The sequence below is a fragment of the Aedes albopictus genome, chromosome 2 (assembly GCF_035046485.1).
Source record: "Aedes albopictus strain Foshan chromosome 2, AalbF5, whole genome shotgun sequence".
In the NCBI taxonomy this organism is placed as follows: domain Eukaryota; kingdom Metazoa; phylum Arthropoda; class Insecta; order Diptera; family Culicidae; genus Aedes; species Aedes albopictus.
Window position 1 is genome coordinate 518,075,046 of NC_085137.1, and position 26,384 is coordinate 518,101,429.

At 38.4% G+C, this 26,384-nt stretch overlaps 1 protein-coding gene across 3 annotated transcripts; it reads right to left on the reverse strand.

The window, feature by feature from the left end:
• Window positions 1-26,214, reverse strand: LOC109409682 (V-type proton ATPase subunit C). Of its 3 annotated transcripts, XM_062854594.1 has the most exons (11): window positions 25,983-26,214; window positions 23,733-23,920; window positions 23,505-23,658; window positions 14,939-15,419; window positions 13,664-13,902; window positions 12,842-13,028; window positions 12,688-12,786; window positions 12,369-12,624; window positions 12,209-12,306; window positions 12,005-12,140; window positions 1-1,231 (listed from the first exon to the last, which is right to left on the reverse strand). In XM_062854594.1, the coding sequence occupies exons 2-11, from the start codon at window positions 23,862-23,864 to the stop codon at window positions 1,136-1,138; spliced, it is 1,878 nt and encodes a 625-aa protein (XP_062710578.1). In that variant the 5' UTR covers window positions 23,865-23,920; window positions 25,983-26,214; the 3' UTR covers window positions 1-1,135. The 3 variants fall into 3 exon arrangements, with proteins under 3 accessions (XP_062710578.1, XP_029725971.1, XP_029725972.1); XM_029870111.2 differs by lacking the exons at window positions 13,664-13,902; window positions 14,939-15,419 and having other exon boundaries at window positions 25,983-26,212; XM_029870112.2 differs by lacking the exons at window positions 13,664-13,902; window positions 14,939-15,419 and having other exon boundaries at window positions 25,939-26,208.
• Window positions 26,215-26,384: the final 170 nt, after the last annotated feature.

Below are 26,384 nucleotides of genomic sequence, written 5' to 3' on the forward strand. Positions count from 1 at the left end.
TCCGTTTGTGGAATGGCTTCAACTTTTATTTACACAAATACCTTGCAAATATACTGCAATGAATGCAGCGGAGTTACATTTCCTCAATCCATTGGATAATATATACTTTGAATTAAATATACACACCATGCGACACTTTTTAGACTTTTGCGTATCGGTAATTTATTGTTCAACATTGTTTTAGGATTATTTCGCTTTATGCTTTTCACTATGTTTTCTATATCCTTTCCTTTGCCAACAACAGACCAATAAATAACATCAGCATATTTCTCTGAACCAAAAAAAAAAGATGGAAATCCGAATCGTATATACAACGGAAAGATTGCTTAACCAGTGTTCTTTCGGCTTTCACTTTGCATGGGTGACGATGCATGAGCGTTAATACTTGTTTGATTGGACGTAAGTCACTTCCGCTGAATAATGTTGGTTTCAGATGGTGGCTCCCAATCTGTGAGGACTATGAGGTGACATGCATCGCCGGGTTTATAATGTGAGATGTTCGTTCGCGCAAGCCGACCAACAAGGAACATATAACAAAATCCATCATTTGTGTGTGTTTTATACTTTTGTATTTTAATCTTCTCATTTTCCTCACAAAATTGTGCATCTTATAACGACATTCAGAATCAGAATATACTATCTGCAACGGTAAAATTGATAATTTGTAAAACACTTTCCTCGCTCGTTTCTCGCTTTCTTCTCACACGAAAAAAAAAACAATAGTTATCGGTACTTGTCTTAAACGAAATTATAATTACAAACTACTTAACTTACAATCAAAATTAGGTAAAATAATCAACAGTTAAACATAGTGACAGAAAGTAGTCAATAGTTGGGAATTTTGATTAGCGGATTGTTGTAACGCCATTTCTACGTTCCGTTTGTGGGAATACTCCGGGACACCACCAGGGTTTCTCGAACACAATTTTCAGCTGAACGTCGTTAGTCGTTGACGAAGGGGAACGTTGGATGCGCAAAGCTGAAGTAGAAGATTGATGAACGGACGCGGATGGTAAATGATGACGACGGCGGCGGACTTGTCCTTCCTATGCTGGATGTTTCTCACACATGCTTCCTAGGCTTCTTGCTGGGGGGCTGGATTGGACCGGGATGTGTACGCTATGGATGCACCACCTTAGACTTTGTTCTCGACCATGTCAATATTCAGCTTGTAGTAAACGTACGGATAGTATTCCGATTGTCCGAAACCAAGGCCGGGAATGTCGACGTTCTGAAATGAAAAGAAACATGGAATAAATAGGTAGTTGGTGACAATTTATGTAATCCTATATGACCGCGGTGTGTGAGTCGATTTTCAAATGGCTTAGGGTCTGTGTCAATTGGCGAATTAAAACTAATTTTCACTTAAACTTGACAGTTCGATAATTATTTCCTTAGGAGAACTGTCAAGTTTAAGTAAAAATTAATTTTAATTCACCAATTGACACAGACCCTTAGAATTTGAAATACCTAGGTGTCTTCTGCGGAGTTGTGCATATGGACATTATTCTTCAAATCAAATGATTTCTAGTTAGAAATTTTCTCAAAAGATGGTGCTGTCAGTTATATTGTAGGTATATTTGTACTGATTTGATTTGATAATATCTCAGTCTCCCTGAAAGATACAATTTCAGGGCTTTCTGCAAACCCAGTCCGGTAGTAACTATTAGTAAGACATCATCCGAGCGGGTTGCTCTGAGGTGAAAGAAAATATAACAAATGTTGCTAATATTTCGGCAATCTGGGATCTCTTCTATTGCTATTGAGAGTGCAATTTGCATTCAGTGTATGAATTTTTATAGCTTAAACCAGCAGTCTCGGCAAACGTCGTACTGCCTGCCTACTATGTTTTTGACATCCGGTTCCATAAAGAAATGCCCCTCAAAATGGAATTTCTGATTTTCCCGTTTTTCTTGCCTTCCCGCAAATATAATATATTAGGAATATGACCCACTCTTACGCTGAACCGGCGAACGCATTTTACCGATAGCAGCGACACACTATGACTCGCGGTCGAACTAATTTGCTTAAAAATCTTTGCTTCCCGGTCACTTTTCCTAGGGTAAAGCGCTGTTTGCAGATCAGAAGGAATTTCTCAGCCTATCTTGATGCATGGGAAATTCCTTGCCTGAATTGCTCAAGAAACCGGTTTTTCTTCCATCGCAGTACGCAGTTGCGAAGAAATGACAATTCAAATGGCAGTCACCATAGAAAGTTTCTGCCAGGAATCGCTCAAGAAGTTTCTTGAGCAATTCCTTTTGAACCCGAAACTGCGCTTAAGAAATCAAAATTTGAACTAGTCAAAATGTAATCTTAATTTGAACTGTTTTGAAATTCATTGAAATGCCGTACTTTTTGAGCAAATATTGTCCCGAAAAAGATGTTAAACTGAATTCCGCAATATATTCTGATAACATAAACTTTAAAAGCATTGAAAAAAGCGTTTTTGCCATCGAAAATAAGCAAATGAAAAATCATTGTGATTTCACCTATTTCCCCCCAAAGAAAGCACATTTTTGGTGCACCCATACAGCTCATGCATTACATCACACGCAATAAGTAAATACGTCAAATAAAAGCTTATTTATCGTAGAATCGACCAACCGAATAATATTTCGCATTTTTTGTCATAAAATTATCAAATTTAAGTGATTCTTACTTGGAGAATGTTATCTTAAGTTGAACCATTTCAAGACCAACAATTGAAAAGGCCGCAACAACATTGCATAAACAAACACGTTTCTGTCGACTTAGGGCCTTCTGGGATCCACCCACGCATCTCACCACCATTAACAGAAAGCTTGATGTTTGCGCTTTCTGTTATAGTGGTGGTGAGGTGTGTGGGTGGAGTTCAAAAGGCCTCAAGTCGCCAGAAACTTGTTTGTTTACAAAATGTTGATGCGGCCTTTTCAATTGTTGGTCTTGATTTGTAATCTAAATTTGAACTAGTAAACGGGGGCGAGCTTCCTGTGTTGGCCTGCAGATTGCGCTAGTGGTTGCTTTGTTTACCCTTGGGGGATGAAAAAATCCAAATTTAGTTCTCAAATTCCTAAAGAATTTCGAACATTCTGAGTTGAGATTCCACTGCCTAATGAAAAATAGGTATGAGAATTAGCAGATTCATGTGATTTTTAATTGTTTAGCATGGAATTGGCTGTTTTTTGAGTTGCTCGAGCTGCTGCCGCCAGTAGTTCAAATTAAGATTAAAATTGGTTCAAATTAAGATTAAAATCATTGTTGATGAAAAGTCGAATATTTTAATGAAATTCGGTGCAAATACAAACTATTTGCCATTTAACAGAAAGCTTATACCCGTCGCTTTCATGTACATACGATTTTGCCGAAGTAAATTATTTCCATGTGGGAGAAAAAATCACCTAAAATTTGCACTGCTTCAGAAAGCCGCAATTTGGTTCAAATTTTGATTACCTACCCTAATTATTTTTTTCGTACGAACACGTCAGAGCCCTGGCGGAATGCAATAGTGAAAGAATCATGTCGATCTGTTGACCCGTTCCCGAGCCTATTCGTGGCATACAAACACCATTCCATTTTTATTTATATACTAGCTGTACCCGGCAAACTTTGTCTTGCCTACTGCGTTTTTTGACGTTTCAACTTTCTATCCAAGACCAAGTCCCCGGTCACAAAATGTATGGAAGATCGATTTACAAAAACTCTCATTTTTTTCATGTTTTTAGCCTCATAAACCTTCCTTGGATGAAAACTAACAGAACAAAACTAAGATGATCAAAATCGGACCTTCCGTTCGCAAGTTATGCGCGGTCTCACGTATGCCACTGCATTTTTATATATCCCTTTCGTGACGAACCAGCACAATTGTGCTGTTTTTCGGCATTGGTTTTACACATTTTTTTCAATTGTTTTTTCCTCAAAATATGTGATGTAAATATTTTTTATGATCGAGTTATTACTCTAACTTGTATTTCTGAGCCTCAGCTTTGGTTGGAATTGTTTATGAAAAACGCCACAATAAGTTAAACAAAAAGTAAACAATCACCCTAGAAGTTGAAAAAGTTTTATCTGTCATATTTTTATAAATATTTGTTTAATCCAGGTATGCAGAAGTAAAAATCGATAGAAAAAGAGTAGTTCTGCAAAACGGCGAAGAAAAAGTGGTGCTTTGTTGAAAAGCACAAGATTTCTGGGTGGTCAATGTGGGACCAGCACAATTCAGGCCAAACATTTCAATAGGTCCTATCTGCATATGAGAGGCTCTCTTTGTTCACTTTCTCTTTCAATTATTACAATGTAATGATACACTTTTCAATTACTTTTGCAGTACAAATCAAAATACGATTGTTTTGACCATCGTTCTATGCAAGGAGACAATCATAATTCAAATAAACAGCTGAGATATTAACGAAAGAGAGGGAAACCAAAGAGAGCCTCTCTTCTGCAGATTGGACCTTTAGACATGTTTGGCCTGAATTGTGCTGTTCCGTCCCCAAGGCGGTCCAAGTTCCATCGGAAATTGCCTATTCTTAGGCGTTTTATGGTATAGAAGATTGATTTTAATTATAAAATCACAACAAAGTGATAGTTTGTAAAAATTTAGACGTATGATTTCATTTCAAGGAACACGATATCAGCTTGTACGAGTTTTTTTAAAGAACTTTGAATGCTTGGGTGAATAATATTACTCCATATTATCGAAATCATGAATTAGATTGGAACAGGGATTTGCTGTTCTTATTATCTTCTTCTTATTCACTTCTATGATTTGAATACCCTGTCAAGCTGATCTCGTGTTCCTAGATTTGAAATTATACTTCTAAATTGCTACAAACTAACACTTTGCAGTGATTTAAAAATTACAATAAATCTTCTGTACCATAAAACGCCTAAAAGTAGGCAATTTTTAGCAATTCCTTAGTGAACATCGACCGGCTTGAGGACGGATCAGCACAATTGTGCTGGTCCTAATTTGACCCCAAAAAGTGCATAGGTGGATAAAGTAGCCGAACTAAAGAAAGTTTTATTCTAGAGGACGTTAAGTTTATAAGAGAAAATTTGAGATAATCATTCTTTTATGGTCCGTCACGAAAGGGATATAGGGTAAAAGGGTATAATGCGCCCCACCGGGGCAAAACGCCCCCTTTCATTTTCTAGCGATTCAAGCGCCTTTCGCATGCGTGATCGATTAGAAATCTCAAATATTAAAGAATAATTGCCATCAAGCTGGTCCGTTAGTGGATTGGTAGAGAAATGCATTAAAAATATCAAAAAGTCTGAGATCGAGGCTCTTGTAAGCGGACTTCATTGTAAACGAAGCTAGTTCTGTTCGTTTGTGTTACTTTGCAACTTTTATGCAGTTAAACACTTCTTGAAAGACCCTCCTAGGATAAGCATGTGGTGGAATTATCACCTGGGACAGTTTTATCACGGGGCTGGACGTTCTTCTTTTGATGGGGCATATTGCCCCGTTTGTTTTGAAAAGGCAAATTTTGGAACGTTTTCGAAAAACGTTTCAAAGCTTTCATAGCCACCTCTCCAAAGGCAAAGTTCGCATGCAACACTTCACTAACTTTAGTAACAATGAATTGCAGTGAACAATAGATGGAATAAGGCGCCAGTTTCAGATATATTGCCATTTCTGCTTAGGGGGGCATTAGGGTGGCCCACACTTATATGAAAAACAAAAAATTCGAAAAACTCCAAGTCTTACCTCCTAAATCAGTTGTGTTGGACTCCCAGAAGTTACGTTCAAAATTTGATCAAAATCGGTTGAGCCTAAGGGGGCGCTCAAAACGCTTGAAGTTAGTATGGGAAAACTTTTAAAATTTTAAGTTTTCGAATTTTGCCGCTAGGTGGCGCTGTAAGCGTTCAATAATCAAACCCTTTGGTATTATAGTAGGTGACTATATGTCAAAGAACTTTGTCGAGAACCGCGAAGTGATCTGATGCTGTGAAAAAAGTTATACCCTAGGCAAAGTGAGGCAATGTATTGAGATTTCATTATTGATATTATTCCTTTACATGTATTGGGAAAACATCAATAAAGTTTATCCTCACTTTACCTAGGGTATAACTTTTTTCACAGACGTTGGATCACTTTGCGGTCTTCGACAAAGTTGTTTGGCATATAGTTACCTACAAAAATACCAAAGGGTTTGATTATTGAACGCACAGCGCCACCTAGCGGTAAAATTCGAAAACCTAAAATTTCTGCATACATTTGGCCAAGTTTTCCCATACAAACTTCAAGCGTTTTTAACGCCCCCTTAGGCTCAACCAATTTTGCTCAAATTTTGAACGTAACTTCTGGGAGTCCAAAACAACTGATTTAGGAGGTAAGACTTGGCATTTTTCGAAATTTTTGTTATTCATATAAGTGTGGGCCACCTTAGGGGGCATATTATACCTGTTTACCCTATAGATATATATAGATATAGATACCACTCAGTGTGTAGACACGGCTGCCAACCTAAATGTCGAACGACTATTTCCCGTTCCTTTTTCATGATCATTATAAGAAGAAAGTCTCATCAATAAACACGCGTTTTCAAAGTTGTAAAAACTATGTTCGTCTTTTTCCAATCCGAAATCTTGTTCCGCCCATACCTTCAAGTATTCTACTACGGCTTTCTCCTGGAATTCCCGAACGATTCCTCCCGACATTCCTTCAAGGATTTCTTCAGGAATCTTTTGGGGATTTCTTCTGGGATCCCTAACGGACTTCACCTAGGGATTCCACTCGGGTTTCCTCCATTAATTTCTCACAGGATTACATCAGGGATTTCCCTCAGGATTTATTTAAAAATTGTTTTCGCCGTGATATTTTTAGGGAATGTTTCCGGCATTTTTTGGTAAATCCATGAATTATTTCTCGTTGGATTCCTTTTAGTTTATCCTTCAACGGTTTTTTTTCCAGGATTTTGTCAAGAATAAATCCAGGATTTTTCATGGAATTCCATTAGCTTTTCTCTCTGCGATTCTTTCATTAATTCCTCCCGGAATTTATTCATGGATTAGGTATTCCAGAGATTTTTCTCGGGATTCCTTCGGGGATATTTTCCGGCATTCTTTCTGGAATACCTAACATGACTTGTTCATTGACCCTCCCGGGATTTCTTCATTGATTTTCTCAGGTTTCCTTTTGGGATTTCTTCTGAGACTTCTTCCTACATTCTTTCAGGAATTATTTCTAATGGGATAAAGGGATTCATTTGGACAATCCTCCACGATTTTTTTTTTTCAAAAAATCTAGAGATTCTATTAATGATTCTTTCCTGGATTCCTTCAGAGATTTCTCCAGGGATTTCTTCATTTGTTTCTCCCGAGATTTTTTTATGGTTTTCTTATGGCATTTTTCCCGAGATTCCCTCAGCATTCGGGGAAAATCTGGATGCCTCTTTGCATTCTTTCCAGGATTCCTTCATTCATGTTTCCTGAGTTTTGTTTAGATATTTTTCCTGAAATTTTTTTAGGGATACTTTCTAGAATTTTATCAAGAATTCTCATTGATTCCTCACAGGATTCTTTCAGGGTCCCTTCAAGATATGCAAAGGGATTTCCTTTGAGATTTTTGTCAGAGATTACTCATTTTCAGGGGTTACTTCATCGATTTTCCCGTGTTTCTTTTAGGGATCCCAGCCAAGAAAAATTCTGGGGATCTTTCAAGAATTAATTCCGGGATTTCTTGAGACTTATCTCCCAGGATTCCTTTCGACATTCTTTTATTGATTTTTCTTGGGATTTCTTCCGAAATTATTTCAGGAATTCCTTCCAGATTTCCAAGCGATTTCTTTGGGGATTTTTCCAAGTGTTTTTCAGACATTCCTTCCTAGATTTGGTTTACCCACGGATTCTTCTTGGCATTCTTTCCAAGATTCATTGATGCTTCCCGAATTTTATTTAGAGATGTCTCAAGAATTCTGTCAAGAAACCCTCCAGGATTTTTTTTCTGGAAATTCGTTAGGAATTAGAATTCTCTCGGGGTTCGTTCATTGATTCTTCCCGGGATTCCTTCATGGACATTTTCCGGTATTTCATCAGGATTTCCTACCGAAATTCCTTTAGAGATTTTTCCCGGGTTTTTTTACGGATTATTCACGAGACAGAATCATCGATTTCTTCTTCTTCTTCTTCTTCTGTATGGCTCTACGTCCTCACTGGAACTTGGCCTGCCTCTCTCCAACTTAGTGTTTTTGAGCACTTCCACAGTTATTAATTGGAGGGCTTTCTTTGCCTGCCATTGCATGAATTTTGTACCTTGTGAGGCAAGCACAATGATACACTATGCCCCAGGGAGTCGAGAAAATTTTCCCGACCGGAACGGGAATCGAACCCGCCGTCTCCGGATTGGCGATCCATAGCCTTAACCACTACGCTAACTGGAGACCCCAGAATCAACGATTTATTCATGATTATTCCTGGGGTTTTCTCGGTGCTTCGTTTTGGACTTCTCCAGGGATTTCTACACTAGTATCTCTTGGGTTTCCTCCAGAGATTCCCTCAATCATTCCAGCAGGGATTTCTTTAGTGATTCTATCAGAGATCTTTCCAGGGATTCTTTTGGGATTCTTCCAGGGTATTTAAAAGGATTTTTTAGATACTCTAAGGAGTAACTCAAAGATTTTTCTAGGGATTCTTTCAGGGATGTCTCACGTGTTTTGATTCCTCCCGGAATTCCTTCAGTAATTCTTCCCAGGATTCCTTCATTGAATCCTGTCAGGATGCTTTCCTTGATTCTTCCCGGTATTCCGTTAGGTAATTTCTCCCGAGATTCTTTGTTATGTCTTAAGGATTGCTCAAGGAGTTCCTTTAGTAGTGATTTCTTCCGGAATTCCTTCCGGCACTTTTTCAGGTATTCATCCCGAGATTTATTTGGATGTTCCTCCTGGGATTTCTCCAGTATTCTTTCAGAGACCTCATCCTTGATTCATCCCGGATTTCCTCCAAGGATTTTCCCGAGATTTTTTCAGGGATTCTTTCTTAGATTGGTCCCGAGATTTGAGTCAAGTACAAGGCACTGAAGACGACCTTACAGTTGAGGTCGAAATACGTATCTGTCAAAGGATGCAAATTCTTAGTGGAGTTAAAAGGAACAGTACTTAACACGATTTTCTTTTTACTTACAGGTATTCCACTAACAAGCCCAGGTTCATCATCATAATCTGAGATTTTATCAGGAATGTCTTCCGTTCCGAGATTCTTACATCCATTCCTCTAGAATTCTCTCAATGATTCCTCTAGAGTTTCATTCAGGGATTACTCCAGTGCTCTTCTATGGACTATTCTTGGGATTCATTCTGGGGTTTTGATACTGGTATAGACCACTAAGGGGTCGCACGGTCCACCTCTGGGTGTTTAACCCAGCCCAGGGTAACCCAAAAAGATCGATCTCGACGAGCTTTGCTCCATTCATCTCTCTTTGTCTACGTTATATTGAATCAGGATCTCAAGTGGACACCATCTAAACCAAACCTAAAGGCTGCTTTTGATCATGTGAATAACTTAATACTACTAGAAAAGCTGGAAAAACTTAGGGTTCTTCGAGCCTAGTACAGTGGTACAAATCATACTTGAAAAATCGCAAACTCTGTGTAAGAAAAGGATCAGCTAGCTCCGGCTACATTAATAAAAGCTCGGATATCCATCAAGACAGTAACTTGGGTCCTCTTCTCTTCTCTATTTTCCTAAATGATGTGAGATTCGTGCTTACAAACGGTGTCGCACATTCTTCGCAGACGACGTCAAGACTTTGGTAGTAGTACGATGTCTTCTGGATTGTTTGCAGCTGCAGGAACTTATTAATGACTTTCGTGAATGGTGCAGAAGAAACTTCGTCACACTCAGCGTACACAAATGCAACTCCACTAGTTTTCATCGTAAGCAAAAATCAATTGTTTGATAATACGGTCAACAATAGTCCTGTTCAATAAAGTAGGTAGAACATTGTTGAAGTTGTTGGATCCTGCTCTTACCCATTTGTTGACGAATAGGTAAGCAGTAGTAGTAGAAGTAGTAACTCGGGATCTCGGGATCTTTTTGGACTCCACTTTACACTAGTTTACAGCATTTTTGAACTCAGTAAGCTGATGATCATTTTTGGTGTAGAATCATGCCCTGAGTTCGAAAACACGAAGGAAAAAAATTACAGTAGAGCGGAAATTTTTTCGACTTTCCATAGAAGGTTGATGATTTGAAATCGATTTTTGTTCTATTTTTAAGCAAAGTCCCTCACTTCAAACATCTCATTCTCCGTAATCAATGCTCCGATTGAGCTGAAATTTTTACTGCAACTCGCCTACATATGATATGTCAAATAATCGTCGAGAAAGAATTTTTAAATTGGTTTTTTCTTATTGAAAAAAATACATTCCTTCAAAAATTTTTGAGAATTTTGCTAAAATTTAAGGATATTGTCCCTAAAACACGCCAATATCTTGAATTTCATCAATCTGACGCAACATCTCTATTCAGATGATCGAATGGTATTGTATTCAGCTTTCGATTTATGGAAAAAGATTTAAAATTGGTTGAACAAAACGCAATATATTTGAATTTTAGTAAATTACATATTTTTAAAAGTTGAAAAACTCGATATTGAGCTAAAACTCAAAAACTGTTCTACTTAAAAATTTTTGAAGGTCGGTTTCGAAATCAGCACTAAATTGTGCTCCAAAAATTTTGGTCGTTGACAGAAGTTCACGACTTTCGTTTTATTTTGTAAACTAGTGTTATCATTAAATGCCTTGGAACGACTCCAATAACCTTCCGCCTTATGAGCACCGATGTCAACTGCTGGGTATAGATACGCTTGAACACAGGCGATCGATCGATTCTTGCTGATCTACTATTTGACTATTATTATTGTGCTGTGGTTACTTTTATTAGGATTTTTTTTTTCTGTGAGTTTTTTTTTTTTTTTTTTTTTTTAATTTCTTTGTATTTGTGAATTTTAACTTAATGCTAATTCTTCACACTTTTCTGTGAGTGTTGATGATACCATAATGTTAGGAGTGTTTGATAGGCAGTATTTTGTGGGGATTCCCCAAGATTTTTTTTTTTAGAATTCCTTTACGTTATCTTATTGGGTTGTTTCCTAGGAATAATACCTTCAGAATTACTTTTTAAGAAGGAGAATGTTTCTGGAATTATTCTAGGTAATTTTGTACAATTTTTCTTGGTTATCTCGAACATACTTCTTTGATTCGTCCAGTAGTTTCTAATGGAATGCTCTTACAAGCTCCACCGAAAATTCCTTTCGAGTCCTAAGGCAGCAGGATACTAACGCATAAAATTAATAAAATTTGCATGATTACTTGCGCTGCCTAGGCGCAGAATTTTGAACCAAGTGTCTCATCAAAGAAGCATACCGTCTCTCCAAAACATCAGGATTTTGAACTATGTGATTTTTAAAATTTGCCTGTTCACTAGCGCCGCCGAGTGACAGAACTTCTAAACAAACGTCCCATTTCATGTGAGTCAATGTCATATTGATCAACTGTGCCGAAGACACCATCTTTCTAAGTTATCAGAATTCTTGAGACATGAGGTTTTGAAGTGTAGCCCGCCTAGTGGAATCATTGCTCAGCTCATCATCTGTAAATATTGACCTACCAGATTACTTTTCAGAAGACATTATCGTTCCAAATTATTAGAGTCTTGAGCTGCCACATATCGTAACAGATGTTTGACAACCGTTATTGTAGCTTCAAACTGTTTATGGCGCCTCTAGCGGCCAAGTTACCAACTAATCATATGGACTAGAAGTTCGGTGGTTGGTCTTTTCTAGCACTAAAACTTTGCCAAAGAAAATATTACGCTATCTCTTAACACACCAGAGATAATTGGCTACCTCTAAATAGCCGAATTCCCATAAGCTCTTAGTCTCCTATAACGCTCACCACTGTCTGGTAGGAGTGCACTTAATAGAAACTCGTCAAGTAAGAGACTCTACTGTATAGCCATTCTTTCTCGTAAAGAAGTACTGACGAAAGAAACTGCGTCTATGAACTACGAAAATCAAACTTACGTCTGCATTTCCTCCGGATGACGCCGCCGATCCATCCAGATGTCCGTACAGCTGCATAAGGACGTCCCTCAGACGCTTAGTGTTCTTCTTGTTGGGATGAATGAGGATGGCCTGGAAATTGACTGGCAAACCGTATCTAAAAGGGAAAAACGTAGAAATGTGATGTAATTCACCTGCTTCAACATTAGAAAAACAACCCAGTACCTTAGAACGGATTCTACGAACACACGAAGAGCTTTCACGTGGATCCATGCACAGAAGCATTCACTAAAGTTGACCTTCAGCCATCTGACGAGGGGGCCCTGTTCGAGAAGAATTCATCACTAGCATTGAAGAACGAACCCAAACATCAGCAACCACTTACAAACTGCTTCTTCTTGTCCGTCACCAGTTTGGTGATTTCGTTCTTGCCGGCGGCCAATTCCTCCTCGTTGTAGGTGAACTCACGGACGACAAACTTGCGCTCGCGGGCGTGCAGCTTGAACTCGTCCACCACCTTCTTGAACAGCGTCACGGTGCACAGTGCGTAGTCATTGTCCTGGGTGATCATCTGCGACGAACGGGGCACGATCATGTCGGTGATCTTCTCGTAGTTGGCGTTCCAGTCATTGACCATTTGCCTGGTGGGAAGTTAAGGTTTGTTAAATGGTGTAGGAAGTGGATGATTCGAAAGGGGGTATTACTTGGGCACGATCACCAGCAATGTGGTCAAGTATTCTGAATCCAGGATGAAGTGCTCCCGTTTGACCAGATCCGCCAGATTACGCGTCAGCAAGCTTCCTCTGCAATGGAAAATTGTGTTCATTTGGTGTCTTAGAAGATCGATCAACAGCTTACGTCTGCTTCTTTTCCAGATTTTGCAGATTTCCTTTCAGGTTGTTGTAGGCAGCGGATTTGGTCTTGAGATCCGCGTCGATCTGGCCAACCTGTTTCGAGATGATGTCGGCAATGTTGCGGAGCGATTGCTTCGTTGGGTACTTGGCCAGATCCCACTGGAAACGGGTGATGTAGGTTGTCAGGTCATCTGGCAAAAGGTAGGAAAACCGGAAGAAGTCAGAATTAACGTCAAGATTCGAACTTGTGTATGAGTTTCTCAACTACAAAAAAGACGACTTTATATGAGGAAACATTTTCGGCACACATTTTTGTAAAGCGAAGGGACTATATGTTTGGTAAAAAGTCTCAGCTTTGACTCACTTCTGCTAGAAAATATAAACTGATCATTTGCTGCCAACTTTCAACTGCTTCCAACGAAAGAAAACTAAAACATAACCAAAGCTGATCAACGCAATCGATAAGAACAGGAACGAGGATTTGCGTGCAACTCAAAGGACAGACCTATTGGATCAGAGCTACAATTTGTGAGGGGATCTACAAGGGGGCGGAGCAAGGAATAAGGGGATATAACTGTAAGTAGATTTTAGAGACGTTATATTGAATGCAGTGTAGAAATGCCAGAAAGCTTAAATGTGCATAAAGATCTTTAACTGGTGGGTGGTACAGAAATGGCATAACTCAAAGTGGTATCCAAATTGAAACGGTGAGTGCAGAGAAGTGTGTTGCAGTAGAGAGAAAGAGATCTAGAAAAAAGAATAGTCAGATATATGGAATACATGTGTAACAGAGAAAGAAACAAAGAATGTGAACCAGGTGTCTGACCTGGACTGATCGGGCCGTATAGGGAAGGCACCGCACCATTCCTAACTGATGCGCTAGTGGATGTGGTAATGTTAGTAGTAGCGATTGCCGAGTTACTAAAATTGCCACCATAAATCTCTTGTTCCATTGCTTCGGGACTGGATCGTCCTTGGCTGCCACAACAACTGCTCACCGGTGAAGACCGGAATGGCAAACCTCCACCAGTCGTACCGCCGCAAATGTGACTGGATGAACGGCTCCTAGTGATACACAACGAGATAGGCGAGTTTTGAACGGTTTGCAAAAAGATTCATCTCGGTCGACATGATTGGAAGATACACTCGCAATACGTGAACGATACAGATATAACACATCAAATCACACAAGGGACCCACATCAGCGTGATGAATTATTCCTACATGAAAGATGAAGTTGATGTTTCCAATTGATTTCTTATTTATACAAACACATATTTCCATTTTGTATTTAACGGAAACAAAAAGTGTGAGAAAAATTGATGAAATCTATATAGAAATGCCACAAAAACTACTATATGAAACAAGTAGTGTTCAATTTTTTAAACAGTTTCAAAATACAGCCAAATCTCCAGTTAAAAACATTTAGAACGTTAGAAAAAGGTTTTCAATTTTCCAAGAATGGATTGCTTCCGAATTTTATATCTAAAATGTTAAGATGTGGAAAGTTGACTGTACTATGAATAATGAAAACTTCTATCAAATCCAATTACATTGAGTATATGTTCGATGATATTTGCGAAACACAGTATGATAAAACAAATGCTTTGTATAATAAGTCAAACACATTACAACCCAAGGTGAGCCAAATTTTAGGCGGAAAGTATGTTTAGTTGTGGATTTTTGTACAAAGCACATCAATTTAGAAAACCCAAGCTTATGGGTATATATACGGTTTGAGATGATTAACCTGATGGAGGTATGTGTAAATTGCTGGGTAAAATTGGAACAAACTGTACATAGCAAAAGTCGAGAAAGATTACAATTTTCCGGAGATGCATTTTCCCAAACAAAAAATCATTATATAAATTAGAGATTGCGAGCAACCTTATCATGAAAAACAATTTTCCGGGAAATCGTTCATTCGAATAGCCTGATAGAAAATAAATTGATAATTTACATCGTTTTTTACTCCCCCGGATAACGCAGTAACTGTACACAAGGTAAGCCCAGAAAACACTTCACAACGAGATGTACACAACTTGGAAACGCAACGACAAATATAGGTGCGTAAGTCGCAGATCGCTGTCTGAGCCAGTACCTGGATTTGTGCGAGCTTTTGCGCCTATGAAACCACCATTCGAAGCTACTCTCGTGATCATGGTCACGATCGTGGTCCACCGGTTCCGGATCGGACGAAAGCACATTACAATTGCTACTGTGACTGCGTTTCCTGGCACCGAAAAATAAAGGAACATTTGCTGTCGCGGACTGAGGCTGTTGCTGCTGCTGTTGTTGGTGACAATCTATGCTGCCGGTGACTTCAACGATAACGGGAGAATCAGGCATCGAACCCGATGCGATGCACACACAAGACGATGAATCCATATCGCGCTCTGAGCCGGAGGCCGACGAATTGGTTTGCTGGGAGCAATAACTGCAGCTCGAGTTTGTGCCATGACTGCAGAGGTCAGTACAAGATCGACGTTGGTGAAGCTGTTGCTGCAGATGCGAGCTCGACGAAGTGTTGGAACAATCTTCTCCGGGATCATTCAGAGGAGACTCGTCGGGAGGTCCTGGACCTTGTATTCATTTTGTTTTATTTTGTTTCATTAGTTCATATTGATATGATTGATGGTAATCAAATGTTTTAGGTTGATGTAAAAAATTGTTGACGGAGGAGTGTGTGTTATTGACGCAAGATGGAAAATGTTAAAGGAGTTCTTAGGGAATGTGGTTAGGAGGAAGTGCAAAGTATTGGGAATGCATGCTATAAGCAAAATTAGGAAATTATTTGATTAGCTTTCATCATGCATTTTCAAATAAATCAAAAGTAAACAATGGAAATCAAATCAAATCTATAAGAAAACAAAAAATGAAAAGTAAGTGGCACTAAAAGTTTCAAACTAAGACTAGTAGATATTGTTATTGCCAATATTGGAAGTACACAAATCACTTGGATGTCCTGCATTCGCTATAAAACTCGAGCACGGTGGCAAGTTTTAACCTGCTGACGAACCACTGCACTGTGTAAATATTTAACAAAGCTAAGTTAATTTCATTTGGTTACATAAATTTTGGATTCAATTCAACTTTGCTTGTTAGGTTTTTTTTGGTGAAATACCAACATAGCCCTCCTCTAAACATTAATCCGTTAATGCCCAAGATGTCTCACACGTTAAAGATTTATTAGTTAGGAAATTGCATAAATTAGTTATCAAAAGCCAAGTTCTGGTAAAATAAACATGATTTCATAAAAAAGTGAAAGTATAGGTGTCTAAAACCGTGATTAACAAAATAAAATACACATCTAAGCGGAACCCACCATTCGAAAGATATAGTATCCAGCTATCATCTCTGAAATTTTGGAAATGTTTCATCGAGGGAATTGATGGTTTAAGCGATTTGAAATTTTAGGGACAATTTTCAATGAAATTCTCTTTGAACTATTTCAATCGTGTTTGTATCACGATCGTTGCCATCGACCTGTCCCTCATAAATTTGGAATTCAACATTCGAATCGTATGGTATTCGAGTATTCTTACTGAAAATTTGACAAAAATTTTTCTACGAAATCAAAAATTATCGTGAAATGAATTTATAATCTAAATCCATAGGTTTTAACAGTATTTATAGCAATTAAACAGTTAGGTAATATTAAGTACAAATAACCAAAACCAATTCAAATGCCCGCTGTTGTAGTGAATCACAGCATTCGACAGCTGGTTGAAATATGATTTAGATGTCTGGAGTTTACGATATCTCTCCTATATTTCTGAAAAATTGCTGGGAACGCTCTCAGTAGCTTGCTCTCAGAACACACCACGAGATTTTCCAGTATGTATCATCTCAGACCAGTAACTGGAACTACAAAATATGAAACTTTGAGAAATTCGGCAAATTGGGGGTCTTCCATATTGTTTTAAACCTTCAACGTGGTATAGTCTGGATCCCCCAGCCAGCAATTTGGTTGCTATATCGAAATTGCAACTGAAATATTCACACATATATAGCACCAAAGAAATCGTAGTCAATGCACGAAACAGGCATAGACATACAAAAGTGGAGGCCATATCGAAACATATATACGATTACTGCGATTCCATCCAACATAATTTACGATTTCTCGAAAAATTTCTACGATTTCGCCGATTTTATTCGTCTAGATATACGATTATGCATGATCTTATTACGATTGAGGGTATACGACTCAAGATTTTTAAATTAAAAAAAAAAAACAATTGATGGTCAGTGGGAATCGAACTTAGGTCCTTTGATTGAGAACTGCGCGTTATCTGTATTGGCTATATTGCCAAGTAGGAAGTAGAGAGTTCAAAGTGAATGGCATGAAACGAATAAAAATTAGCATGATACGGTGCGAGCCTTGTGGTGGGAGCCTTGTTGTTGTGCATTGAGTGGCACCAAAAGTGGTGTGGTGCAAGAGGCCCGGAATTCACATCGTTGTTGGAATCTATACATCACTTATTGTAAGTCATCTGCTAGTATAAAAACCTATATATTTGGTTGAAGTTATTGCTACCATGGTTGGAATGTGTCAACAACAACAAAAATACAAATTTGTAATGAATACCATTTTTTCTTTTTCTCCATCATACAAATATGTAAACAAAACTATTTACGATTTCCGAGATTAAGATTCGACTATTAAAAGTGCAGTAACCATCATATGCGACTGTAAAAATGAATATACGATTTCTACGATTTCATTCACTTTGTATACGACGCAATTGTGACGCAAACGATCAATATACAACATTGTTATATGTAGTTGTATACGATTTCATCGATTTTCATCATACCTTTAGGTAGCAAGCTCGATTTAGCAGATTCATATACGATGTGAAGCGTCGATTTCCACGATTCAAAGAAATCATATATACGATGCTAGCAAACTTGCAGCTTGACACTAAGAATGTATGTTTTTTCACGATTCTATGCGATTCTGTGCGATCCTACCGATAGTATCTCGCAAATTTTATGATCGGAGACGACTATATGAAACAAAATCGCAATTGAAATTTAATTTGGGCATGAAATGCGATTTTACGCCTAGTTTTACACAATCATTGTCAACAAATATACATGTATACTATTCTGATTCAATATATGAAAATATACGATTTTTTCCACACAATGATTTACGATATGTGGTTGGCTGGGCCAATTTATCTATGAAACACGCTCTGTAGATGTCTTTGTAGAGTTTTAATGCCATCATAGTTAATTAAACGCTTACATTTAAAAGATCGTGTAGCTTAGGACCTCCTTCAGAAACAATCAAAGTGTCCATTAAATTGTGACCTATTTTTCCTGTGAAGCCATACGTTCGTTGCTGATGTCTCACAACAGCCATCATGGACCACAACTGTATATTTTCAGGACTCGCTTTTTCGGCGGCTTTGTACAATGCGTTTCAAGAGTTATGTGCAAAGCAGGTGGGAGAGTGGCAGCCAATATCAACTCCTGATCAAAACCATTAACTACGGGCTCATTTACACAACAATCATGACGTTTCGCTCACAAACTCAGATGTTCTTTTCGTCCAAATCAACTTTGCCCAGACGAAATTATACTATGTAGTCTGATCCTCGTGATCAGAAGCTTAGATTTTCTAAGAATCACCAGCGCCTCAATAGCGTATAAACCTAGAATCCTATAGATCATCATCGGATAGTTCTTTATTTTCTGATATACTTTGCCAAACACAATTTTTTTCAAGTAATTGATCCGATCATGGAGGAGTTAAGCACTGAGTTCATGTTTAAATCACAATTGTATCGCCCCAAGCAATTTTTTTACATAGATTGAATTGAAAATAAAAAATCTATCCTTTATCTACGGGAAATTAACGAAATATTGCCACTTTGAGGTTGTATGAGCGTTTTATTCATTTTTGTCTGAAAGAACATTGTGTTCCTAATGTTGCAGTATTTGTTCCTAATGTTGCGGTATTTGTTCCTATTGTTGCGGTATCCCATTGAAATCATATGGGATACCGCAATATTATGAACACAGCAGCAAACATATTAAGGAAAATATTTTTTTAAAATAGCTTTTTGGGCAAATCTTAAGCAAACAAATGGTGCAATCTCATAATTTAAGCACAATAATACATCTATTAAAAATACCCTTTGGTAACATTACAGTCGAAAAAGTGCTAAATTGCCATTACAGCAACATTAGGGACTACCACTACGAAGGGAACAATTACCCTAGTCTGATTCCCGGAATGTAGAAGTTGACAATTTTCAAGACTCATTAGCGCCTGCTAGTGGATGTATCTAGAATCAAATATTTTATTCTTCTAAGTCGTCTCATTGTTGAAATACAGGATTTAAAAATGTGTAATACACACTAGCGCCACCTAGCTGGTAAACCTAGAATCAACCGATTCATCATCGGTTTGCTCTTGATGTCCTGCTTAAAATTTCGCAGTTAATCTAAAAATGGTTTCAACTAACCATTGGTCACTAACGCTACCTACTGGACGGAGAGGACATTTTCAACAACTTTTCTGAATGCAGTAGTCTTTCAACATGCCTCATTTCACCATGATAGTCGCAAAAGTAATCGATCGCAAAATAGAACACTTCAAGGCATTTGATTTCAAAATAGATCGCTGAGCGTAGGTTGATGAAGAAATCCCGGTAGGAATCAATGAAGGGTTCCTGAGAGGAATTCCTGAAGAAATCCCGAAAAAAGTCCTAAAAGAATTCCTGAAGAAAGCTCGAAACAAACGCCAAATGAAATCCTGCGAGAAAACTTGGGAATAATCTTGGAGAAATTTTTGACGCAATCTCGGAATAAAGGGGACTTCCTAAAGGAATTCGTGGAGGAATCATAATCCTGTAGGAATCACAGTAGCAATCAGTGAAGAAAACCTGGTAAAAATCCCGGCAGGAATCCATGAAAGAATCTCGGCAGTAACCGGCACAAACCGGGAGGTTTCAATTAAGAAAATCTGTGAGGAATTCCTAAAGAAATCTTTGAAGCAAGATAATATCTAAGAAATAGTCAGTGAAAGAACCCGGAACCAATCCTGGGAGCAATTTGTAAGGAATTCCGCGAGGAATCAATTAAGGAATCCTTGATAGAATGCTGGAATATATCCCTGCATAAATCTCGGAATAAACCTTTTAAACCCAGGAAGGACCTGCAGGAATCCCGGATAGAATATCATAAGAAATACATGGGAGAAATCGCGGAACGAATCCCGTGAAAATTTTCGAAAAAAAATGCCTGAAAAAATCTTGAAGAATTCTCAGGTGGAATCTCTGATTCCAATAGACAATTGCGGAGAAATCTTGGGAGAAATTCCTGAAGGAATCCCATGAAAAATCAATGGAAGAATTCCTGTAGAATCTCCGGGAAATGCTTAAAGGAAGCCCAGTAAGTATTCCTGAAGTGAAGGAATCCTTTAAACGATATATCACGAATCCTGAGTAGAATACTTGAAGGAATTCCAGAAAACAAATAAAATCGGATAGGAATCCCAGGAGATTTTTTTAAACCATGGTCAAGATATCAGGGAAACTAATTTATTTCGCTATTATAATTGAACTCATAAACCACGGCAATGCATAATCTTTGCAGCAGCGATTGCGCCACCCACTAACAAATACACGGTGTAGAAAAAAGCAAAAAAATTGTCGGACACATAACGAATCTTATATATTCAAAGGCAGTGAATTCGAAGGTGATATATTGTTTAATTCTCAAGATATTCGCTTCCTATAAACAGGATGTTGGGCGGATATGGGTTAAGCTTCTAAAATGAACAACTAGGAATATGAAAGTTCCGACCACGTGTCGAGAAGCATCTTAACCCTAAAAGGGATACCTGGGGTCCATTGGACCCCAGGCGCCTTTCAGAGCTCGTCTTTGATGAAACACACTGAGCGAGGTGACGAAACTGAGGCCATGAAGGTATCCCTTTTAGGGTTAAACAGCTTTTACAACTTCTTGGGGAAGCGCAGTAGGCGTAGCCGCGTGCAGACGTGTTTTGTTTTGCTCGTCGCGTTTCTTTCGCGTTCGCCAATTTTTTTTTTTGTGATTCTGCCGACGGTTTGGCCGGTGCTACGCCATCCGGATAGCTTCCGCGTGTGAAAGAGTGCTTGTTCTGTGAGAATTTCAATAGTGGATTTATTGATTTCGAAAAGATTCATCATTTCCAAATGACTCGTGCGATAGCGGGGGGTTTCAAAGATTGTGTGTGTTTGAACGCCGCTGCTAAATTAGTTCGGGTTCGGAAACGGTGCTGAAATTCGTTTCACCTCATAGGAATGTGCCGTCTATTTCGCGTTTTCACGTAGAACGGTCAATGGCGCTACGCCTTCCAGTAGTTTTTCATTGTAAAGTCCCTATGATTGCAGTTTTGTTCCGTGTTTTTTTTACGTATGTGGCTATTAAACTACCACCATGCCATCAGTGGTTCGCGAGGGATTAGAGAATCATCCCGTGTGGCTCAACATTCATAATTTCGTGGGGGCTAAAGTGACGTGTGTTCAAATGATGACTGACTGCAAGCGCAACGGTGGCGAGACGAAGAGGAAGCCTGACTGCACAATAAAGACGTTGCCTTGGTGATGGCAGCGCTACCTTGGATTGGATGGATTCCGGTGAGAATGTTCCGATTATTTTAACTACAACAAAATGAACTAAATACGCGCCAGTTTCAAAGATTCTCTTTGAATCAGGAAGTGTGTTTGCATTATCATTATCCAAATGATAACGGTAATGTACACATGCGGGGCTTATTGTAAGTGAAAGTGACTTCTGAATGGACGTGTCTCTCCAGCCATTCTGAAATGGGTCTCTGAATCTGCAATAGAGCTATCACCTTCTAACTCCCGGACTAAAGCTTTTTGCAAAAGCATCAAAATGATATTGCAGAAAACTTTCTTCCATAAGGCACCCTACACACTACTCAAACCGTTTGACCAACATTGCCACCGCCCCCAGGTTGGTCGAACCAGCAAATGTTTCTGCAACCGTACGACGAACTGCCAAATCGTGTTGCACCAACATGTCACTTTGGTTGCACCAACATCATCTCCCATTTAAAATCACACTATGTTTGTGCAACAACACTACACACGGTACGATCGGTTCGTCAAACATAGGCTCCGCCCACCGTTGGTTTGAGTAAAATCAAACTGGTTTGATTTTTGTCGACCAAACCGTCAACCGTCAAATCGGTTTGACGAACTGCCAAATCGGTTCGTCAAACAGCATCACACACGGTCAAACACAGCACCAACTCAACCACCAACCTGGGGGCGGAGTCAATGTTGGTCAAACCGTTTGACTGGTGTGTAGGGTGCCTAATACCACTGCCGGACAGTGGGGGTTAGTTGGATCACACACACACACACAAACAGCTTTTACAACTTCTTACAAAAGCTAACTATGCGTGATGCTGAAACAACCGTGCGAAATTCCAGTCAAGTGTATCCGTAATCTGAAAGGTACCGTCATGTTTGAGAGCTTCCTTTGATATTTACATCAATCAATTGAAAATTCAACTATGTTTAGTCTGATAAAAAGTTTCAAATTCTTCTAGCTAATTGAAAAACAAAAGTACGAAAACATAAGAAGCACGATGCTCATAATCAGAGATATTTAAGCTTCAATATTTCAACAGATATTTTTCACAACAGATCCTAAGATTCAAGCGATATGAACACGCTTCAGTACTTTACTATTACTTTAGAGCTTTTAGTAGAACTTGTTACTTCAGACTCTAGTTTAATTTAAAAACACTTCACTAATACTTTACTTTTGCAAAAGAAAATAAAAAATGAATAACTCTTTTAAAGAAAAACTAGAAAGGACGAGCAAATTCATTTTAATTCTACTACTGTGCTTATCTTCGGACAGATAGGCCTATTTCGTCTGTGACTTACAGACTTCTTCAGTGTCAAGTGCTCGACTTTTTTATTTTCTTTTGCAAAAGTAAAGTATTAGTGAAGTGTTTTTAAATTAAACTAGAGTCTGACGCTTCAGAAGTTAAATATAAAAATCAAGAATTTCGGAAGATTTTGCAATTTCTGAAATATTAAAAATGCTGTAAAAATATCAGAGATTCAAAACATAATCGCAACAACTTCTAGCGTTTTTAAGAGAGCAAAACCAGGACAAGTGGTAAATCAAATATACTATATTAATTATAATATAATTATATAATATATTTGGGTAAATGCACACTTCATTCATCAAATTTGCATCTCTCAAGTACTTCTAATCGCACAACAAGCAAATCGACTATCATGATTTCCAAAATAACTATAACAACTTTTCCTAATCATTATTACCATTTTTCCAAAATGCTTATTGAATCCTTGATACCATGCTTGAGAGCGGTTTTATTGAAAATACCCTGATTATAAGTCCTGTGTCTAAGTTATAGTAAGGCAAATTAAGCGAGAACCTAATAAACTACAAAACACAAATCAAAACCAACAAGTCAAAATAACTCAATGAAAAATGCAGCAGTTATGAAAGTTTGGTGCGATCGACAGTCTCAGATTATAATCGGCTTCGATGCGATGATGGTTGAAAATCCTCCAAAGAACCGTTTCAAATTTCAAAAACTCTTTATATATAGTTTCTCAATTTTCTAAAGAAATGGCAATGTCCATACTTACTGTTGTTTGCCTGCAGATTTTCGTACAGCTTATCCCGCTGATCCTCGAGAACGTCCCCCAGGTATGCGGCAATCTTGCGTGTCGACTGCTCAACATAGGCATCCAGCTTGCCCAGGTCATCGGACAAACCGACGAGCTGATCCAGTGTACCGACCTGGAAGCGGGGGGAAGACAAGATGTTTTGGAGTAGAATGCCAAGGACAACCTCCGTACAGTTGGGTAACCTACCTTCAAATCCGGAATGTGGAACTTGAAGTTCTCGCAGAGATTGTTCTGGTGGCGCGTTAGGTTGTTCATCGTTTCCCAGGTTTGCTGACAGGTCTTGTCGCCCGGGGCGGATATTAGCCAGTACTCGGACATTTTCGATCAGTTGGGTTCTACGGTGGAACTGCGTCAGAGGATCGTGCGACAGTTACCTGCAAGAAAAGTTGAAGAAGAGTGGTACTTTCGTCAAGTTTTGTTTGTCCAAGAAGGCAATGTTGATGGGCAAGGAATTCTTGCGACAGAATAAATCGTAATAGTGTTTAGTTAACCATTTACGCGGTACGATTTTTTTATGACATTAGCGATTCGCTTTACCCTACTCTAGATTCACAAAAAATCCTACACGAATATCAAATATTTCTTTCACAGGCAACTGAGGAGATGCAGTGGATTCCACGTTTTCCAGTAACGTTTGTCGAACTAACATTCATTCCATTCAATCTTGAGGTATTGCGCATAGCAAGAATAATTTTAATTTCACACTTTTACCTATCTGTCAAGTTTTTGTAATAAAAGGGTTATGTGTCTTTTTAAAAAGAGTTCAACAGAACACTATTATTTTATTTTGTCCGAAAGAATTTAGAAATACTCCTTTTACAAGATGAGACGAATTCCACAATAATGGTAAAGTGTCGTTAATAAATAGTAATAATAATAATAATCCTTTTACAACATTAGAAAATTCATTTAAAAATCTGAAAACCTAGGACAAGGAAACAATATAAATAATATCCTCATAAGATGAGCAAAATTACATAAATTATAGGCTTTGATATAATAAAGTATTAATATCGTAATGTTCATTTTCTAACTATTGAGAATTAATTGCACTGAGAGAATTTCCGACTATTTTCACATATAATACCGTAGCCGTATGACACATTATTTTCTAATTAAATTTTAGAGAGCTTTTTAAGAAACACTAAATAAATAGGTTATATGTTATCAAAATTAGTGAGTTTGGCATAGAGTTTTTTTTTTGATCTACGAGCTAACACATAATCCATACAAAAAGTTCGACACCAACATTTCAAAAGGGCGTAACTGCTTTTGGAATCATCACCTTCTTTTAAAGCTGTGGATCATGTGTTATGATTTCCATGTTTTTCACAACAAGTACCAGATGGGAAAAACTCTCCTCTTTCCGACAACCACGGTGGTTTGAGTGTAAGGGAGGCAGTACGACCTACAGCTTTGAAATAAGGTATTACTTCCAAATGCAGTTACGCCCTTTTGAAATGTAGGTGCCGAGTTAGTGATTTAATCTTTATACCTGATTTGAAATCAGTTCTTTGGCGTTCTAACTGCTTCACATAAGAATCAAAGGTATACAAACCAACCACAATTCATTCTTATAAGATTACTAGAATCCACATACACAGTAACATTCAAAATGGCACAAACTACATAGCTTTTCAACCATATACAAGAAAACAACGCACATCCTTATAAACGCTCGCCACGCTCCGGTTCGGATTAAAATTTCATCCGGTTTGTTTTAGTATCAAAATTCTGTTACATTCTAGCGGAATGTCGCCAATACCAGTCAACTGGTGAACAGTACTGCTCATGACCATTAGCATGATTGTTTTTCTATTGGAAATCAATAAAGGATAACAACAATCATCACGCCGAGCCTTGGTCCCGTGCAATGTTTTGAATCACATCGTCTCCCCAAACTTATGCAACCACAGTAATAAGCACCGTCTTGTCGTTTGATTACAGTAGAACGAGGGAGACAGCCTATACGCGAGTGAGTGAAAAATGGTCAGCTGTTTTGACTGATAAGTCACATGACATATTTTTCCTGCTTTAAAATTGCTGAATTCCAGAGTTTTTACCACTATTCAAACTATCCTAGATTGTACTCTCGAAGGAATGACCATGAAAGGCAAAAACATTGGAGATAGTTAACTGAAAGTTGACCCCGTGATTATTGATTTTTCATCTGACACTGCGTTTTGTTATCTCTGGATACGCAAAATTTCAGTGCAAAAAATGCCTCAATCACTAGCTTTTTGGAGTTGATTTACACTCAGAATCGTTCACAACTGTAGGAATCCCCATTTGCACTAAAGACTCCAAGGTTCAGAGCTCCTCAAAGGACTTTTAAGGACCTGCGACCCCCTGCTCTCGCAGCAATCCAGAGGGATGGAGTTCAACCACTTACTACAGCCTGTCCGCCTAGCAGAGCAATTGTTAGATCCAACGAACCTTGTTCTCGATTCCAGCGGGATTTTCTTTCTAGTGCACTCACACACCGGTGTTCCAGACTCCGATTCCCGATCAACCCACGGGGAACTTGTGACGACGCACTCGCGGAGTTCTACTCGGACTTCAGCGACAAGCGACCACGGACAGGCGAGAAAAACCTTCAACTAGCCTCTACTAGATCTTCTCCACCATTGCAATTCACGTGACAGTCTGTGCGTCAGTGTGTGCATGTCTACCATTTGGGCTGTCGTCTGTATGGCAGTTTACTCGCAGTGTATTTGGCACATACTGTAATTTAAAATCCTAATTTCGTAATTTCGTTTATTTGATTTACACATTTCACCAAATCAAATAATGATAACCAAGATAAAATAATTATTGAAAATAAAATAATATTGTAAA

Coding starts and splice junctions, on each gene's coding strand:
- LOC109409682 (XM_062854594.1), bottom strand. CDS start 23,864: ATGTCCGAGTACTGGCTAATATCCGCCCCGGGCGACAAGACCTGTCAG. Junction 13,903..14,938: donor AAAAGCTCGCACAAATCCAG/GTACTGGCTCAG, acceptor GTGTATCACTAG/GAGCCGTTCATCCAGTCACA. Junction 12,141..12,208: donor TTCGTAGAATCCGTTCTAAG/GTACTGGGTTGT, acceptor TTTCCCTTTTAG/ATACGGTTTGCCAGTCAATT.